Source organism: Camelus ferus, chromosome 19 (assembly GCF_009834535.1).
Source record: "Camelus ferus isolate YT-003-E chromosome 19, BCGSAC_Cfer_1.0, whole genome shotgun sequence".
In the NCBI taxonomy this organism is placed as follows: domain Eukaryota; kingdom Metazoa; phylum Chordata; class Mammalia; order Artiodactyla; family Camelidae; genus Camelus; species Camelus ferus.
The window spans coordinates 6,954,944-6,976,172 of record NC_045714.1 but is presented as its reverse complement, the minus strand read 5'-3'; the positions used below and the strand labels follow the sequence as shown (position 1 = coordinate 6,976,172).

Sequence of the window (21,229 nt, the reverse complement as noted above, 5' to 3'; positions counted from 1 at the left end):
TGCTCCATAGTGCGGGGAGAATTTGAACAGGGGAAGCACTTAGGAAAGAGAAAAGACAACTGAATTAACTGTCGAAGCCTTCTCCTGCTGTAAATTCATCAGATACTTGTATAGCCTGTCTCCCCAGCAATACCAGCCATCCCCTTTCTTGCTTCTCAGTGTCCCAATTCATTATTCTGGAGGTGCCTACAAAGAGCACAGTATTTGCGTCAGTTGCACATGGCAGCAGAGGACATGTGATATTAAACAATTCATATTATTCTTCAATTTGTTTATATATTGGTCTTGATGTAACATGCTTAGAGTCACAACATTGGCAGCTAGATGAACACTGAATGCTGGAATTGAAAATAGGTTTTTTTTAATAGCAAATATTTAATGGGTTTTAATGAATACTTTTAACTACATATATGTTAGCTTCATTTAAATAATCTTTATATAAAGCTTGATCTCAATTATCTTATCTATTTTACCTTTCGATCTTAAATAATTTTGAATGTTTTGGTAGAAAAATATTTTAAAACATTCATGAAGTATTTTTAACATTTAATTTTTTAATGACTACGTTTCACATTTTTTATATTTTGAATGTAGCTGGACTTGATATTTTTTATCTTTAAGATGATTATTGTCAATACCAGGCATCAACAAATGACAGAATTTTATTTCTAACAGCCTGAGGGCTGTGTTTATCCTGTGAACTAAGAATGGTTTTTATATTTTTAGAGGTTTGTAAAATAAACCAAGAAGAATATATGAGAGAGACCATATGTAGACCACAAAACCTCATTTATTATCTGGCTCTTTACAAAAATATTTTACAGTCTATGGTCAGTAGAATATAAATTATGTAAAAACTTGACTGTAACTACCTATTTTGTGATTTTACTGAAGTGGAAGCAACAAAGAGAAATGCTATGGGATAAATAGTGATTTATGAAGTACGTTCGTTCCTCACATGAAAATCACAGGCCGTCAACAGAACACCCAGACGTGTGCAAAAATAAGGACATTCTCTCTTTGTGATAATTTTCTGACTTTGAATCCTACATAGACAATAGCTTGACACGTACGTTTTGCTTTTGTCATTATGAATGTCTGTGTGTCAAAGTGGGAAGATGAAATGTTTTAAGATTAGTTTAATGACTTGTACGCATCCTGGCAAACAGTATGTGGGCCGTGGGCCACAATGTTGCTGGAAGACTTGCCCCACCGCCTGAGTGTATCTGAGTTTGTCTTGCCTTAGCCGAAAAATTTTGGCCAGACTCAAGTGACAGATCCCAGTATCTACCGCCCTCTGTTGGCGTTGAGCAGAGTTGTCACACTTTGCTTCCTTTCGCGTGGAGTTTTGTTCAAATCACAAGAAAAGCTCTGAATTGAACATTCATAACTAGAGGAGTTTCTGGGCTTTGTATTAATACTCTGGTTACATAATAACTGAACAATACACAAATCAGCAAAGGTGCTTTGGGTGGCAACTTTTTTTTTTTTTAAAGCAACATTTTTATCTTAGGAAAAAAATGTCATTCTGGTCAAATCCTATCTTTCTTCTTACTAATCATCATCACGTGTTGCAAATGCTTTGGGCCAATTCAGTCTCTCGGTCTTTTTTATTGATACTGTTTCGACACCAGGAAAGAGACTTATGTTCCAGCTACTTGATGGAAGAAATAACACGAAGTCGAAGGGTGAGAGGGCAATGGTATTCTCAAAGAAAGTCTCAATCCTCTTGCAACTGGAGGCAACACAAGAAGAGGAGGAGGGGGAGGGAAGGGGAGGAGGATGGGGGCGGGCGCCTCTAGGGCTCTGACCCCCACTGAGTCCTTATCCGCTCCTCTACCTTAACTGCCTTCCTCCTTAACTGGCTTCCCCACTTTCTTTCGAAGATGAAAAGAAGCGTTGCTCCTTTTGAGGGTGAGCCTTGGAGAATTGGAGCTTTTGGGTGTTTTTCCCGAAGCCCAGCTGACCGGCCCCAAAGTGCAGGCTCTCACTGGTCACACCCAGCTTGTGAGAGCCAACAGACCACCCTCCCCGAGGGACGCCCCCTTGAAACGTTTGCAGTCTGTTCAGGGGGACTCAGTCCAGCGAGGCTCCTGAAAGTGCAGGGAGCTAGCTCAGCACGTACAGGCTGAGAAGGTGCGAGGTGTGTGCGCAGAGCAGTATCTGCAGGAATCAGGAACGTCACTCATCCCGCACTTCAATCCACATCTGACACTTACTCTGTCCTGCTCTGTAACTACTCACAGTGGCCCCACACTTCCCTGAGAACAGGCTCCCTGTGGCTTTCAGTTTCACACCTTGAGGATCTTGACCACAATCAGAGAACTAATTTAGGCAACTCGAGGTTATTTTACTTCTGAGTGTTCCTTTTAGGGTTCAGCCTATAAAAGCCAGAAAGGAGAAAAAAAAAGTTCGGTCTAAGAAATTAAGAAAGACTTCCACTTTTGTTGGCTAATACATTTAATTTCTGCAGCTCATTTAAAAAAAAAACACACACACACGCATCGAAGTGGTATTCTAGCACACTTACCACATTTTCAACATTCCTAAAATTGCCCACGGTACTTTTTGAAAGCTCTCTAATCACATTTCACATTGACTTTCATTTCGTCACTTTGAATCAGGGCAAAAGGTCTCACGATCTCTTTTGTTTTCTGATTGTTGAAAATATCGATTTCCCCTACGCAGGATTTTATTTTTAAACTCAGATCTGCCATCCTGACATGCTAGGAAAATGAAGTCTCTTTGTGCCTATAAATTAATTTCCCTTAATTCCATCGCTGACATATTTTGATGTCTATCAGCCCAACAGAAGGAAGGGTCTCAAGTAACCAAACAGTAAGTCAGTATAGGGAGGAACTGGGGGGTCCTGGGGACACTGACTCCTCTTCAGAACCTCCTGAAGAGAGATTGACTATTGACAATTTAAATCTTCAATGCTTTATCTCTTGGTTTGAGTCCTGGAATGCCATTGATACCTTCTTTGTATTTATAATTGTTTTAATTAGCCACCCAGCTAGGGGCCCCTCTCCCAGCTGGACTTTGTGCGGCACAGCAGGACCTTACAACCCAGTTAAAATAAAGAGCAGACTTTATGGCTCGCTTAATTTCTTTTATCTGTATCAATTTTTTTTTCTTTTTTCTCTTACTCTCCCTCATTTTCACTCTTTCTCCCTTCCCCCTCATTTTAGGGCTGGAGGGTAGGGGGCAGGGGCAAAAAGCCTGGACTCCCAAAATGGCTTAGCTTTTGAAGAATCAGAGAATTATGAAAAAAACCTCTACCGTGAATATCTATCAGCAGTTCACAACTCAAGGAGGAAAAATGGTGCAGGTTGCTTGTCCCCTGCTCTTCGTTACATGTCATAAACCTCCACTGTGATTGTATCTTGAGCAATTATGCTGAAATGGATGCTGGTTGCTAAACTTTGCTGGGTGGAGGGGAGGGGAAAGTTTGCAAAAAGGCTCCTCGGTTGTTTGTTCTGTTTGACCACATCCTTCTTTTGTGGATGGAAATCTGGAGGATCAATTATGATGCAGATCTGACACCATTTCCATTTGTGGGAGCGGCGTGGCCAGGGATGTTTAGACTTTTGGAAATTCTTACATTGTTAAGATTGTTTTTCCTCCACTTTTAACTGGATGCTGCTGCTTTGGTGTGATCACGAACACACAGCCTGAGCCAGAGCATTTCAGCAGAAGAAACAAACACAGGGCTTATTTGTGGCTTCAGAAAAATCACCGGGGCCTCTCTTCATGTGTGAATCTATAAAACTACTTGTCTAGAAATCAAAGCAGGGCTGGTCCCCATGCATCACTGCATCACTTGTAAAAGTAATCCTCCTGCACGGTGCTGCAGATAACCTAGTTTAATTTTTTCTGATAAGACCCCAAATAACTTATTTGCATTGGAAAAGAAATGATAGCTCCAGTTATCCGACATGGAAAGGGCTCTGAACTGGCTTCCTTATTTCTGTGCAAAGGTCTTAAATGTTTTTGAGCCCTCTATGTTTCTAGAACTTTCCAGCAGTAAGCATTGAGTCTGTCCTCCACTGAACGACCCGACAAGGAAGTGGCGGCGGGGTGGGGGCTGTTGTTTTCAGTTTGTGTACTCCTTAAAACCAAGTGTGGTGATAATTAAAAATTTATCTTGTTACCTGGAATTATTTTTGGCTTCGTAGCCAGTCAGAGACCCAGACATTCACTTGCTTTGGAAAATGGCCACATATCACAAAGACCATGAATAAACACCCGTAGCAATTTGTTAGGTGCAATTGTAAGGCTTTGAAATTCAATGACAGGATTGAGAAGAGGCTGGAAACCCTGTGTGAGCTAGACGCCTAGGGGTTGGGAGACTCTTGTAAGAGCCTAGGGTCCCTGAGGGGCACTAAATCACTGAAGGGTCAAAGAACAATGCTGCCTGTCAGGTGCCCAGCATTGTCGTGTGCAACATGTGTATGTTCATGAAGATGGTATAGTTTGGTAGTTGCATGACATCAGGAATGAATTAATGCCTCTTAATTATATGCTTTAAAGTGGTTAATTTCATGTTACATGAATGCACATCAATAAAAAATAAAGTGAGATCATCTTGCCAAAAAAACCCAAGATAATATATAGTAATTAAAATTTTGAAAGCACTTTACAGTTTCCTTTTTTTTTTTTTTCTTTTTTTTTAACTTGCACTGTGTGGCTTAATCCTCATAGGATAGGACCCCTTTGGAGTCCATGTTTTGAACATTTATCTCATTTCGTACTGAGGCACGGGGACCTGACTCACCCACTGTCACCCTCTAGTGAGATCACAGAACTGCAGTCTTGGAAATCTTGCTTTTCTCCAGTGCACTTGCTCCATCAAAATACAGCCGCTGACAAATGGCAGCCCCGTTTCCTGTGTGTCGATTTACAGGTTCTGTGGATGCTCTTTGTTCGCTTAGATGGTATTAGAGCAGGACGGTGCTTGGGAGCCAAGCAGATCTGTGATGGGAGCTGCTAAGTCCTTGCTCCAGGCCCCAGCCCCCCACCCCCATCCCATGCTCGTCTCCACCTGGAGAATCGCACCCAGCCTCCCGGGGCTGCTGTGTGGTTTCAAGAGCCAGGCTAAGTGCTTTACATTGTAAACATGCCGCATAGTGTGTGTGCCTTGCGGCTGGGCCTCAGGAATGGGGCATTTTTGTTTCTATGATTATTATCACCGCTGTCATTTTTATTCATATAAATGTGACGACGCTGACCCACCATCAAAGGCAGAGAATTCTTTTAAATGCAGAATACAGTTTAAGTGTCAGCAATTTTAATCTCTGTAGAGATGAAAGATACACAGGGATCTTTATAACATCACTTATCTGGGAGGTTTTTATTCCCCTCACAGATGTTACTGAGAATATCTATATACGTATGCACATATCCACACAAGAAAGCCCCATCATTGCAAAATATTATTTGTGAGCACAGGCAGGGAAGGAGAAAAGTTGGAGAAACCCATGGGCCCTCATCGTCTTTTCTTTCCGTAGAACATACTTTGTAACGCTTGGTTTTTGTTTGTTTGCCTTCATCCTACGTGATCAGTCCTGGAAACATCCCAGGCACAAAGTGGACCCTCCATAAATATCTGTGGAGTTACTGTGTATAGCAAATGTGTGACCAGAGAAGCATTATATAAAGGGGATTATGTAAAATAAGTTTTACTGAATCGCTGCCCTTACTGGCATGAGGAAAACACCCTATGTAACATACTGGTCTCATTTGCAACAAAAGATGTATTTCCAACTTTATTTTTTACTTTCTTTTTTCTTAAGCCCAAACTGAAACAGCACGAGGCATGAGAGCCGCCGAGCTCCCGCAGGGACACACTGGATGGTTCTTGTGTTGGCTAAATCGCATTAGCGGAGGGCCACGCCACGGGCTTACGTTGCCCTGCCAGCCCCAGATGATTTTCGACTGTACCTCGTGAAGTTCCTCGCAGTGACATCATTCACATCTGTGGCGACTTAAGCCTCTTGTTTCTTTGAAAACGGAATTCGAGAATTTGAAGGGTTTATAGTCGCTAAACTAATTAGCAGTGACTAGTAACCTGAGGAGGCCAGCGTGCCCCGTAGGGTGCTCAGTTTACCTGGGAGTCTCGCAGGTCCACCCCGCCATCCCTAGATGCGTTACCAGACTCAGGGAAGGAGGGAAGGAGGCGTGCATTTTTTAAAAATAGAGAGCTAATTAAGTATAGTTCTCTGGGGAATTTTTTTTTTTTTAATATGCTGTGACATGGCAAACAACCAGTATTAGAGAAATTGATTTTGAAGGAAAAGATGGGGCTTTGGAGAAATAATTTTAATTACAGAAAGCAGTTCGTGAGATAGACACTTCAAAAGAGAAGACAGCAAGTGGGTTTTCTTGCATAATTATCACATGAAATATATATTTATAACATATGTATGTAATATATTCTGCTCCATTCTGATACGAAAAAGTCTTGAAAATAGAGTAAATGAAGAAATCAAGATATACAACGGTGCACATGGTGTAACCAAAAGCGTACAGGTTGGCAGGGATACTCTCTGCATACTTGCGTGCAGTTGCGTGGGATCTCTTTGGAAGCATACACAAGAAGCTTACAAAACCCATGGTCGGTAACAGTGCCCATCTGAGCCGTGTTGAAGCTCGAGGCAAAAAGAAAAATCAGTAATACTGTCCTTGCTTTTATTTAAAGTTTTGATATTTTTGTTCATCATGGAATCTTTCCATTAATTTTTCCATTTCCATTCATTTTGTGTTTAGCATATTACATTAAAAGAGTTTTTATCTTGATGACCAAGTTTTTTGACACCCCCCTTTCAATTTTGTGCCCAAGATGAGTGAGGGACCTCTTCATCCTCGTCTTGGTGCTCAACACCCTTTCATCTGCTTGACTTTATTTTCACCAAGTACAAGTATGGCTTATTCAAAAATAGGGTGGAAAATGCATTTAGCCACAAGTGGTATTTGGAACCCTTTGCAATCATGGTTCTTAGTCATTTGGGGGTGATAGATCCCACACAGAATCTGAGGAAAGCTGCAGTCCTCTGCACATACAAACTATTCTGCATTTAATTTCAAGGAGGCCCACAGAACCCCCCTTGAATTCCACCCAAGACTTTTAAAGACTGCTACTCCAATTAGAGAGATTACCAGGAGGCCAAACTTCCTCTTTCAACTAGTGTGCTGATTTTCCCTACATCCTCTCTGCCAAAGGAAAAAAAAAACTATCTTCTTTCTATTTTCCATGCCTTTTTAGCTATTTCTTAAGTGATGGGGTGTATGGTGTTCTATTGTGGGAACAAATGGCATACTCCTTGTTCCCCAACTGATTGCCACTGTTTTTGTAGTTATTGGTAGAGTCTCCTGCGATCCGAATAATCCACCTCCACACCACCACCACCACACACACACACACACACACACACACACACACACCCGCCAAAAGAAATGATATGTCAAGGGCTAGGCTCCGTTCTAAAAGGGAATTATTCTAAATTTATGTCACATTGGGTTGCAAGAGAAGAGACCCTCCAATACATTAACTCAACAAAGCTCTGGACCTGGTTTCTCTGCTCTAGCATTGTTGGTCTTTTGAGCTGCATAATTTGTTGTTGGGGGTTGGGGGCTGTTCTGTGTGTTGCAGGATGTTTAGCAGCATTCTTGACCTGTTAGATGCCAGCGGTACCCCAAGTTGTGACAACCAAAAATATTTCAAGAGAGTGTGAAGTGTTCCCTGGGGGACAAGATCGTCCCTGCTTAAGAACCACTGGACTAAGATATTGCAAGCCACTTGAAGATTTGGTGACTGTTTTCCAGATTTTCTTTCCAACTTTTGGTGAGGTGTTTGCATTTCCTATAGCAATGATTAATGCACTGGGTAAACAACACCAGTGGGTTACTTACAAATTTGTAGAAATGTTTCCTGAAGTTGTATCCTTCTTACAAAAAATACTGTTACTATTTATGAATTCTCAACCACGGAAAAATTCATAAAGGTCTCCCCTTGCCTCAGCTGGACTCTTCTCCCTCCTCCTAAAATATCCTCGTCTGTTTCTCCAGCCCTAACTCCCGGAAATTAAAGCACAACCATTTACCTGTTACAACTGACTAGCTGAAGTAATCCCCCATCTTTATGACCCCCAACTTAACTTCCGAAGAGTGTTTTCACCCAGCCCTAGAAAGTACTACTTTCTGTTTCAGTGTAATTAAAATCCCAGTCATCTATTCAAGAATGCCATTGCAGTAAGATATTAATTGTCTCTTGGAGCTTGGAAGTATTCTTCCTAACAGGATTTAATGGAACATACAGATCCAAGAGACATTCATAATCATTGTCCCCTCCGGAAATATGACACTGGGGAAGTGGATCATTCACTGCCACTGTTTTAGGATTTAATGGAGGGCAAAGTTTTTAATCTACTTGTTGGGAGCTTAATATTTCTAAGAAAGAAAAGATGCCTTTTACAGTCTCAACAGAGCCAGACAGAAGTCTCTTTTTCTTTCTTTCTTTTTTTTTTTTTTCTTCGTTGAGTTTAAAGACTTTTCTTGTGTGTTTTCTTATAGGGACTTACTTGTCATTATATTAATTTTAAATAACCTTCACTTTTCCCACTTGTAATTACCAAATATGCAGCACAAAAATCTTTTTTTAAAAAAAGAATCATTGTGAATAACAACACTGAATACCGGTTCGCAGGGAAAGTGGCAGAGATGTGATGCGTCCGTCATTTATACCCAAGGGGGAAAACGCAGAGCAGGGCTCAGAATTTGATTCTGGACCATCAGGGTCAACGTGAAATCCGTGGAAGACATTCTGTTCCTTTAAGTAGATTCTGCTCGGAAGTCTTAGCAAGATTCCACGCCAATTCTTTCTTAATTTTGTTGGGTCAGCAAACCTTAGATGATCCTGTGTTATTTTGATGTTTGCAGTTTTTGCTTATCTTTTTTTTTGTTATTTGCATGCGTGTGATTTATTTATTTCAAAGAGATAATCCATTCATGGGATTCAATATTCAGAAGGTAAAAAGGGATGTGCAATAAAGACATTTGCTTCTCTAAGCCAGAAAGAGAAAGAAATACCATACAATATCGCTGATATGTGGAATCTTAAAAAAAAAAAAAAAAAAAAAAAAAGCCGACACAAATAAACTTATCTACAAAACAGAAACAAACTCACAGACGTAGTAAATAATCTTACAGTTATGGGGGGGATGGGAGTGGGAAGGGATAAATTGGGAGTTCAAGATTTGCTAACTGCAATATATAAAATAGACACAACAAGTTTCTACTGTATAGCACAGAGAACTATATTCAATATCTTGTAGTAACCTAGAATGAAAAAGAATATGAAAACAAACACATTATGCATATGTATAACTAACGCATTATGCTGTGTACCAGAAACTGACACATTGTAAACTGACTATACTTCAGTTAAAAAAAATAAAAATCCCTGTATTAACCCAGACCAGAGAGGGGGGGAAAAAAGCATTTGCTTCTCTTGTTCTGCAACCACCATTTCCCATCCCCGAGGCAGCCTCCGTGTTAGTCTCTTATTTCTCTTTTTGGAGGTTTTTATGCATTCACAAGCAAATGTTTTTATCCTGTCTTTTTTTATTTGTTGCTACAAATGCAGGATATTAGACACCTGAATCTGTATTTGCTTTTTCTTGCATCTTGGAAAATGACCCATGTCATCAATACTAGAGGAAGCTCCCTACCACATTTTTTAAAATAGCTTCATAGTATTTCAGTGTCTGGCTGCACTGAATGTTTTTAACCATTGACCTTCTTGTTGCCATTTCCTTCTCTGTAACAACAATGCCAGGATGGCTATTTGTAAATTCAAAAGCATAATGTAACGACTACCTGAATACTGCCCACACCATCTGAATTAAGAAAGACTCCTCTGCATTCTACATTGGATTAAAAAGCTGCTCTAGAATTTTTCTAAAAATTATTTTAAACTAATTTTTATAGAAGTCTTTGGATTTACTAAGATAAGTTATTGTCATGGACCAAATGTTTGTGTTCCCTCAAAATTTATATATTGAAATCCTACCCCTAGTGTGGAACGAGGGCCTTTGGGAGATAATTAGGTCCTAAGGGTGGAGCCCTCATGATGGGATGAGTAAGAAGAGATACCAGAGAGCTTGCTTCCTCTCGCTCTGGTCCAGAGAGAGCATGTGAGGATGCTCTCAGAAGTCAGACAGCCATCTGCAAACAGGAAGCGGGTCTTCACCAGACCCCACGTCTGCTGGTACCTAGATCTCAAACTTCCAGCCTCTGGAACTGTGGCTGAGAAATAATTGTTAGAAATAATTGTTTGGACTCGGCGGCGGCCACTGCATAGACCAGGCTCAGCTCGCTCGCTCCTCGCTCCGCTTCCTCTGCAACCACGTCTGACAAACCCGATATGGCTGAGGTTGAGAAATTCGGTAAGTCGAAATTGAAGAAGTCAGAAACGCAAGAGAAAAATCCACTGCCTTCCAGAGAAACAACTGAACAGGAGAAGCAATCAGGCAAGTCGTAATGAGACGTGCGCCGCCAGTATGCACTGTACATTCCACAAGCATTGCCTTCTTATTTTACTTCTTTTAGCTGTTTAACTTTGTAAGATGCACAGAGGTTGGATCAAGTTGAAATGACTGTGCTGCCCCTTTTCACATCAAAAATGGTGAACTGCTGACAACGGAGTCCGCACCTGCCTCTCCCATCTGCCTGTCTGGCAGGCAGGGAAGGAAAAGAACTTGCATGTTCGTGAAGGAGGAAGCTGGGTGGGTCGACAGTGAAATCTAGAGTGAAATGCAAGGTAGTCCAAGGTGTCCTGCAGGCTATAAAATGCAGTTTAATCAGAGTGCCATTTTTTTGTTGTTCAAATGATTTTAATTTTTGGAATGCACAATTTTTTAAATATGCAAATAAAAAGTTTCAAAACCTGAAGAAAAAAAAAAAGAAACAATTGTTTATTTTTTAAGCCACTCAGTCTATAGTATTTTTGTAGCCTGAGTTGACTGAAACATTCATACATTTGTTTATCTCTAGAGACCCTAGAATTTAAGGAAAAACTCTCACTGCAAGCTACAAAGCATCCTTCAACTGTGACAGAAACCCAGCTCACATAGGCTTAAGCAAAACAGGAAATATACTGGATTACATAACTGAAAAGGCAACTGGTGTCTGGTCTGGCTTCAGGCGTGGCTGCATCCAGGTGTTCAGATGCTGTGCCACAAGCCTTGCTTTCCTCTTAGGCAGCCTCTATGTGCGGGATCCTCAAGAGCTCCAGTCCTTCCAGCTTCCAGTCCAACACTAAGAGAGTGTGTCATTCCTTAGGGTTACGTCGGGAGTTCTGAACAAGAATTCCATTTTGCTTTTTCTGAATGGCCTGGGATGGGTCATGGGCTCACCTTGGATCTAATCTCTGTGGCCAGGGAGATTCATTACTGAAAGAGAGACTCTGACTACTTTGTATGTTCCTATCTTTGCATGGAACTGTGTGAGGATATGACGGTTAGCAACCATGTGACAAGTCTGAAGATTGAAAACCAGTGCAAGAGGAGAGAAAGCAAAAGGATGGAGAGACCTTGAATCCTGGTGGCTTTTCTGAGCCACTAAACCCACGTGACACTACCTACCTCCAAGACAATTTATGTGAGATCATAAAGTCCTGTTAGTATTTAAGCCATGGTTACTTGCAGCTGAAAAGATCCCAGTGGGCACAGAATCCCTGTGAGACAGGCTTGCTTCTCTCCCTTTGGCCGTTGAGGAAGTCGACGCTCAGAGAGATTACGGTTCTGGATGAGAACAAACAAAATATAAAAGAAATAAGTGAAAGAAAATGGTCCTGTTGGTTTCCATATGGCCTCCCTCACCCCAGCCCCATCTGTTCCTTTCAGTCCTCCCCATCTTGTGTTAGGGTACCATGTGGGACATCAGTAGCCCCCTCACTGCTCTCTGCTTCCATTCTTGACTCCCATGCTCTATTCTTCACCTGACAGCCAGAGCGAGCTTTTAAAATGAAATCAGAGCATGTACCTTTGCTGAATATAAGCCTCTAAGGATTCTCATCACAACAGAAATTTAAAAAAACAAAAGCAAACAAACAAACAAAACATAGAACGAAACCCTAACCATGTCTCTTGAATAAAGTCCAATGATCGGGACCCAGCTCATCTCTGCAAATCCATTTTCTGACACCCTCCCCCAGCCTACCCCTCATACCAGCATTTCCTGTTAACCCTGGAGATCTGTGAAAGGGGATTGGAATAGCTTGGGTCCTAAATGGACATCCACTGACAGATGGACACCTGCTGGCTAAAGGATGAGGGCGTGATTACATCACTTTGTAGAGTATGTTGCCCATAAGCAACTCTACTGGCTGTTGGATTGGTTGGAATAGTTGTCAGACTTCTTTCAGATGTCTTCTAGCCTAGCATCCCAAGGCACTTACATATGGAAATAAGTATGAATATTTTTATCAAGAAAACAAAAAGTCAGTTCTTCTGGGAAGCCTTCACTGTGCACTCCATCCTCTTCACCTCTAAGTCAGGGCCACGCTGGTACCCTCTTGCTGTGCTGAGAACATCTCTGTCCTGGCACTCGTTGCCACGGCAGTTAAATTGTTTCATCTGCACCTTTGTTCAATGTCTGATTGCCCCCTATCCTGCAGGCTTCCTAAGAGTAAGGACCCTGTCTTTTTTATTCATCACTGCACTACACTGCTTGGCATGTGTTCTCAAACACAGAAGATGATCCGTATATATTTGTTAGATAAAAAAGAGACGGAGGGAGAGAGAGAGGAAAAATGATACATCCGGAGTTTGGGGGTTTTTTGAAAAAAATATTAAATAACACGTTGAGGCTTCATCTGGGGTTCAGAGGGGCACCTGTTCGGGACACTCTGCAGCACTCACTCTCATATTTGCTAGCTTGTATGCTGATTATTCCCTCCAGGGGAATTGTTGAAAAGCCATTCCTTCTTTAAGGGACCAAGCAGAATCAACAGAAGTGAGTTGCCACTTTCTGTTCAGGCAAAGGTGGAAGACATTCTTCTGACAGATGGCATCATAGTGCCCACCATGGGCCCAGCAAGTACTCCTTCCTGCTCTCGAGTGGCTCACATGCTGGAGGGAGCCTCAGACTCAGGGACAGGTCATTACAGAGATGTCGGGGTGGGGGGACTGGACAGAGCTCCCAGGAGCGCTGGACAACGTGGTGAGAGCTGGTGTGTTATCCAAACATGTCAGTTTCTGGTGACAAATGGAACCACCAGGGGGGTGACGGCCTCCTCCAAAGCCAGCATGACATGTGATGACTGGGGGCTGGACGCAGCGTGTTAAAGCCGTGGCCATAAATCGGATGACGTTCAAATGTGCCATCGTTGGGTCAGGTCAGTCTCCAAATCTGTCAAAGCACTTACTCTTGGCCCCGGGTCAGCTTTTGTAGAAAGAATTGTTTTCCTGAACCACCCTCACACTTCCTTTCCTTACTGTCTGTGATCCCTCAGGTTCAGATGAGTCTAGATGGTTTTATAAAAGTTTTTTCTTTAAATTACAAAAGTAGTAAGTGAACATTGAAAAACAAACAAACAAAAAACCTGTAAAATGTACACACAAGAAAAAAAAGAAGTGTTTAGTTTTTAAGATTAAGATTTCAGTGTTATTTCTTTGCATAGACATTTTTTAAATAAAATGCGCTTTTTCTATTCATACTTTTTTTTTTTAAGAAATAATTGTAAACTCACAGGACATGACAAAGAGCCCAGAGAGGCCCCCGTGTGCCTTTCACCCACTTCCCAGAGGTCACACTCATGTGACTATAGTACCGTGTCTGTACATACGGTTGTGTAGCTCTTTAAGAAAATTCTTACTCTAATGTGAAGGTCTTCCTATGTGTTCAATATCTCTGGTCTCCTGGGGGCCACGCTTGCCCTCTGTGGTCTAGTTTTCACACTGCAGCCAGAGGGATTCGGTGGCAGCCCTCCTTTACTCAAACCCCCCAAGGCATCAAAGTTTTCACGTTAAACTGGGAAGCCCTGATGACCAGTCCCCCACCCCCAACCATCCTTACAATCTGGTCGCCTTTCCCACTCTCCCTCTCACCCACTCTGCATCAGACACAATGGCCTTCTTGCTTCCTCCAACATCCCAGATGTGCTCGTGCCCGGGAGACCGCACTGGCCGCACCCTCAGCCTTGCTCAGGCATCCATCCTTATGGACCTCCTTCAAATCTTTGCTCAAGTGTTGCTTCCTCAGTGACAGTTCCTCTGGGTCCTCCTTATACTGCTCGTTTTTTCCACAGCATATATAATCCCCCGACATTTTATGATCTAATTGATTATTATATTTATTATTCATTGTCTGAACCCCTGCCCCCAGTTAGGATATAAATTTCACAAGGAGGTATCTCAGGCACCTAGAACACACTGCTATACATAATAAGAGCTCAAAAAAATTTTTTTTATCGATGCACAAACTAATAGTGATGAAGAGCTTGGATTGTGTGTTCAAATCCCAGCACTCCCACTGTGCTACGTGACCTGGAACAAGTTATTTTTCTGTGCCTCAGTTTCCTCATTTGTAAAATGGGAGAATAATAATTATCTATCTCATAGAACTCAGTTGCCTTAGTTAAGGATTTACCTTCGTTAACACGGGTAAAGAGCTGGTGCAGAATCTGGCGTAAAGTGAGTGGTAATCAAAAGCTCACTGTCATTATTGCTTTACAGCATTGGTGTTAATTATGAGCCATGACGGATTTTAACAATAGCTGGATATTTGGTTGCTTTCCATCTTCCATGGGTTTATAGAAAAGGACAGTGAGCCTCTGTATAGCTAGAATTTTGTACATGCCCTTGATTATTCCCTCATGAAGAAAATATTCATGATGGCTTTTTATTTACTTCTTGAACGTAATTCCTCTCCCCAACCAGGCTATTTCTTGTTGGGCAATGATTTCTTCTGCTTTGTTTTCCTATCACCAGTGTCTTATAGCTCAGAGCTTGTACAAAGGCCCTCAAGCAATAGTTGTTGAGTAAATGAATATTTAAGTGAAGGATAGTGTACTGTTTCCTAGTACAAGCTGATGCCTTAATAAACTGTACACAGTGTTTCACAAATGGCACGTGGTAGGTACGTGTGGCAGAGACTGCTCTTGTCCCCAGTTAGCCACTCTTGTCTTCTATAAAAACAGAAACCCTGATTAATTGCAGGACACATTGATATCCAGAATAAAGACTACATTTCCCAGCCTCCCTTGCAGCTAGGTGTGGTCATGTGACTATGCTCAGCCAATGAGACATGAGAAAGCATCACATAGAACTTCCCAGTAGTGGCCTTAGGGAAGGAGCATGGTCTCTTTGCTCCTAGGTAAATATTGACATGGTACCTGGAGCTCATGCTTCCATAGTGGACAGCGGGAACCACAGTTTGAGAACAGGTAGCAGAATGGCAAGATGGAAAGAGCCTCAGTTCCTGATGATTGTGGAACTGCCATGCTGGGGCTCTGTTGCCTATGTGCACTTGAGAACAGCAAACTTGTCTCTTAGTTTAAACCACTGTTACTTTGGATTTTCTGTCAGCAAGACTTAATGCTAGCTCATTCAGGGCTCAGTAAATATTTCTTGACTGAATGAGTGAAGAATTTACATGCATTCCTAGGTTGGCATTTGGTAAAGCATTTTTTTCAAGCAGTAACTTACTTTAATTTGGTAAAAATCATAAATTAAGTTTCCAACCCTGTACCTTCTAAAATCTACTGCTAGTCTCTGGTATTTCTGTAACGAGTTGTATCATGTAGGATGCTTTTATATCCAAAGGTCACTCAGTGTGGTTTAGACGAAGACATTTAATTATCTCAGAAAGCAAAAATCTTGCATCTCCAATTTGACATAACGATTCAGTGATGCCATCGAGGACACAGGATTTTCCTTTCTCCTTTCTCAGCATTTTACTGAGAAAATTCTTACCTCACGGTACCAAAATGGCTGCCATCACAACCAGTATCATATTCTCACACAGCAAAGGGAGACAGGAGTAGGGGCAACAGTGCTTTTTTCTCTTGTGGCTCCTTCTTTTTGTCAGGGAGGAAAATATTTTCCAGAGGGTCCATCTCATTGACCAAACTGGGTCACATGACCTCTTCCACAGTATTACTGTGGAAAGGAGACAGAATTGCTCTGATTGATACAAACCAGCTGGTCCTCAGAGTATAGTCCATGGAATCCCTGTGGTCTCTGAGATCCTCTGAGTCAGGAGGCTGTGAAGTCAAAACAGTTTTCATGATAACACTTAAAAGTTCCTTGCCTATTTTCATTGTGTGGACATTTGCACAAATCATGCAAAAGCAGATATGAGAATCCTGCTGTCTTCTATTAAAGCCAGACACTGAAGAGATTTTCAAAAAATATAAAAGATTGAGTGCTACTCTTCTCACTAAATTTTTTTAATTTGGGGAAATATTCATATTTCATAAAAAAAATATTTATTAATATGGAATGGGGTTATTATTTTAAAGGAATTATAGTTCTTCCGTATCCACAGGGTATTGGTTCTAGGATGCCCACAGATACCAAAACCTGTGGATGCTCAAGTCCTTTATATAAAATGGCATAGTACTGGTCGGCCCTCTGTGTCCCCTGATGCGGGATTCACTGATGCCAAGGGCTGACTGTAATAAACAAATATTTTAAATGTTCTTAGTTTTCATGTCTAAGTTGGTATCTTGACATCCAAAAAAACTGAGAACTGCTAATTTAGATGAATCCAGAAGGTAAGTACCATTTAGTCTGCACTAAATCAGGGGCTAAGGGCTGTCCAGGAGGCAAACAAGGATGTCTGCCGTACTTTCCAAGAACTCAGATGGCACACAGCCTGTGCGTATCGTTAAGTACCCCTGTCTAATTTTCCTTTTTGTCATTGGAGGGTATGATTTCTGTTAAACTTTGACTTTCTTCATGGCACTGAGTTTCATGGTTAAGAGTTTAGATCCAGTGATTCAGCACTAATTAGTTAAATAACCTTCAGCAGTGCCTTCACTGCCAGGAGCCTCAATATCCTAATCTGTAAAATGGGATAATGGACCCATCCTCTCATTTTGCAAATTGAGTCTTCTGTTGGGTTAGAGACGAAACACGTGAGCAACTCGTACTGAGCCTGATGCGTTGGTTGCCATTAATTCTCTTTTTTTTTTTTTTTAACTTTTATTAATGTATCTATGTCCCGTTGTTCACATAAACTTTTGGTACGTTGAGAAGCTGAGGCCTACTAAGGTGATGTTTTAATATAACATGTTGTCAAATAGCCAGAATGGAATGACATGCGGGAACCTCACTGTCAGTAGAACATAAAATTGCACGTGACCAGGCAACAGCGAAATGGCTCTTCCCTCGTCCTCGGGTCCATGATCTATTCTTTCCCTCTCTCATTCCCTCGCTCTGTCTCTCACACACACACACACACAAATAAAACTACCTAAATATCTATGTGTGTGTGTGTGCCTCTGTATTTATTTACTTCATGCCTGACTTTATATCCTGTCATGAAGGAAATAAATAGAACCGTAAATAAACAGATCCAATGAGCAGTTTCCCACCGTCTTTTATGGGCTTCTTGTATTGTTCCCACAGGAGCAAACCTGTTATTTTTAAAAACGCCTTGGTGGGGGCAGGGCATAGCTCAGGGGCAGAACACATGCCTAGCAGGCACACAGTCCTGGGTTCAATCCCCAGCCCCTCCATTAAAAATAAGTAGATAAATAAATATAGAAGCCCAGTTACCACCCCCCCCCCCAGAATAAAAGAAAAAATAAAAAGCAAACGCCTGAAGGGCTGCTTCATGGCCACAGAGCTTTCCTTTTCGGTTACTAAAAAAGTTCCGGAACTAAATTGTGTTGCTGTTTGCACAGCTTTGTGAATGGACTAAATGCCACTGCATTTTACACCTAAAGTGGTAAATTTTACGTTATGTGTATTTTACCGCCAAAAAATATATGTAAAGAGGCCCCAGGGGCTTTCTGGGCACCTGCAGGGAGACTTGGAGATGGGGTAGGGCTCCTGATACTCAGACCTTCCGCCACAGCCAGTCCTCCCTCTGCTGGAGACTTGGGGCCCAACTCGTAGACTCACCTCCTCTTGGACTGACTGGTCCATCTGCGTGGCCCACCTCTTTGCTTCTGGAAGCTGGAAAAATTACACAGGCACGCCCAAATGTGTCTTATGGAAAAAGATCTGCAAAGCTGTGTCTCTTACCAGGATGAAACTGTTGTTCTTCCTAATTTCAAGTGAAGGGAATACCTTCTTGGCACGTTTTAGCAATCCAAGATGTGTGCTCCGGCCGTTCGAAGACCTGTGTTTACTTACTGTACTTGCGTTATCAAAGACCCCATAAAATCAAGTGATTTCCTCTGCTTTTGTCCAGAGCTCTAGAGAAAATGACGCTTAATCACTTCAAATTCCCTTCTGTCTGGGATCCCCTCTGAGAAATAAAGCCATAAATATGTTTAGTTCTGTTGACATTCACACCGGAAAGAGCACAGAGTTCCTCGTATTGCGGTTCCTTCCCTATTTTATTACCAAACAGCAAGAAAAACTAGCAGAGGGGTTGTCCTGGCAATGCAGGGGGAGGCAGTGTGTTTCTTTTTTCTCCCCGAGGGGGAGGAACATTATCACTTCACACCACTGCCGAATCCAAAAGGCTTCCGAAGGCACCGAGGCCGTGCGGAGCCATTCAATAAAATGCTTAGAGCACGTCTAACAGGAGCAGGGAACCGGGCGATCCGAGAAGCGTTAATGAACAGGACTGCGTCCTCCCCTCCTCCGGGCCTCACGTTTGAAAATATCAACAACATTCCTGTCCACTGTAATCAAATACTTACGCAAAAAGCTATGGAATGTGCAATAATTTGTCAGGCGGCCTTTTAGTGGACTCTGCTAGAGCAAACTCTGGTGGGCCCCCTTGACCCTGAGAGAGTGTGCCCTTTAACCTTATTTGGGCCTCTTTTATGCGGGGCTTCACTCTGACCAGATGGCTAAACTATCAAAGGATTTTATGAGCAAAAACTGCTTTCCCAACTCACAAGTTGTATATTTCTTTCCATGTTAATGTGAACTATCAACCCAGAAGCTTTAAATTGAAAACACAAAAGGTGTCCTGCAGCTGGGCCTCCAGCCTCCCAGCATTGTGTGTGAGCAGGAGGGCTGCGGGTGTTTGCAGAGAAAACAGCTGACACCCAGATGAGGACAATTTCAGCTAAATATTTAAAATAGCCATCAAGAAAGGAATGATTGATTGATTTTTTTTTTTTTTTTTTTGGTGGGGATGGGGGTGTTGTTCCAGCCATGATTTTTAATCAAGCTGCAGGCAAATGTACTTCCCGCATAAATCCAAACTGTATCTTTCTCTCCATCCCATGTTGCTACCCCTCAGGAAGGCTGGGTGGCAAAAAGTCATTAGATCCAATTGCCCTCGGAATCCCAAGTAGAAAATGTCACTTCTTGATGTTAGATTTCAAGTTACACAGTCCGAGACCTTGGGTGGGTGGTGTGTGTCAACGTGTAGTTTGTTTTGTAAATTATTGGAAAGGTTCCTGAGGAATGATGGGGATGAGTTGACCCAACAAATACTTACGAGCATAACCCAAGAGGCAGGCGCGATTCTAGCACCGAGCACATGGCTTAACAAGAGTGCAAAGACTCCTATTCAGAAGATGCTCATTTATGTTCTGTGTGGAGGAAAGCAACAAAGAAATAAACACCCCAAAATGGCAGGTGGTCATAAGAGCTGGGATGAGAACAAGGCAAGGCAGGGTGATGGGGGCCACTGTGTTGTACAGGGGTGACCCTCAAGTTTGTACAGTTGGGAAAAGCCTCGTTGAGAGGGTGATGCTAAAGCAAAAATATTAGAAGAAACCAGCCTTAGGAAGATACAGACCAGAGCTCGCCACTCAAAATATAAGGCAAGCTGAGTTCTCTAGTAGCCAAGTTGAAAGAGGAAAAAAGAAATGGGTGGAAAGATTTTATTTACGGTTTATTTAATTTAAATTTGTTTTTATTTTAATAAATCTTTTAATGTATTAATTATATTAATCTTTACATAGTCATTTTAAAATTTCATTTTACTGATCTATTTTATTTCATTTGTATTATAATTTTTATTTAGTTTTAGTTTTTAAAACTATTTTAAGTTTATTTTTATTACTTATTTTATTTATTTTTACATTTATTTAATAGTACATTTTGGCATATTTAACCTCATATGTAATGTTAAATTTTCTAGTAGCCAGATTAAAAAGGGTAGAAAAGAAACAAGTGAGACTAATTTTAATAATATCTTTTATTTTCACTCAACCCAGTGTATTCAAAATATGATCTTTTCAAAAATGTGTGAAAAAAATAACAAATGAGATTTTTTTTAACTTTTTTTTTTTCCACACAAAGTCTTTGCAGTCTGGTACAGATTTTATTTTTAAAAAAAGCACATCTCAATTTGGACACTAAATTTTCATGAGAAAGATTTGATCTAAATCTAGATTTCACAAAGTTTATAGTTGAAAAGGTAGAGTCATATACCCCAGATTGTACTAAAGGTACTTAAAAGTGTTCTAATAACCGAGTGAAGTAGCAGTTTTGAAGTTTTAATTTAAATTCAAGTGAAGTAAAGTCAGAGATCCAGTTCCTCAGACATGGCAGTCACATTTCAAGTGTGGGGCAGCCCCCGCGACGCGTGGCGATGGCTTGGCCAGCTCGGGTCCGGGAAGAGCGTCCGAGCCTCTGGAGGGCAGCTGCGGGGAGGGCCGGTTAGCGCAAGGTCTGGGGGCCGGGAAGGGCTTGACATGTTCCAGGGGCAGAGAGTGACCCCAGCGGGGAGCAGAGGCCAAGATGGGCTCCAGCCAGGTCCCCCTGGGTCCCACAGGCTGGGTGAGATGCTCGGATGTATTGTAAGAGTGACTTGTTAGTCCTCAAGTCAAAGGCAGTAAAAGTAGGAGTAAATCTCTCCATGATACTTGGGAGAGCAACGTATCAGCTCTGGGAGCTTGTGCAAGTCCACACCGTACAGCCTAGGAATGCACACTAACCAGTGTCATAAGGGCAGAAGGAGGCTCACAGCACTGCTGGAAGAGCAAAATATTGCACACGGCCTGAATGCACTAATCCGAGCGAGGATAAATAGAATGAGAGAGAACAGGACCCTGAGGTCGAAAGGAATCACGTGTATCAACATGATA

General features: G+C 41.7%; 1 protein-coding gene and 1 long non-coding RNA gene across 2 annotated transcripts in view; both read left to right on the top strand.

The window, feature by feature from the left end:
- LOC116657844 overlaps positions 1–10,962 on the top strand; it is a 29,944-nt gene extending 18,982 nt beyond the window's left edge. Inside the window, exon 3 of the long non-coding RNA XR_004312986.1 lies at positions 10,559–10,962. This is a non-coding gene — a long non-coding RNA (uncharacterized LOC116657844). The remainder of the gene's footprint in view (positions 1–10,558) is intronic.
- LOC102521012 (thymosin beta-4-like) lies at positions 10,366–10,923 on the top strand. Its single transcript, XM_032461390.1, has one exon. It carries the CDS (start codon positions 10,424–10,426, stop codon positions 10,538–10,540), a length of 117 nt encoding a protein of 38 aa, XP_032317281.1. The 5' UTR covers positions 10,366–10,423; the 3' UTR covers positions 10,541–10,923.
- Positions 10,963–21,229: the final 10,267 nt, after the last annotated feature.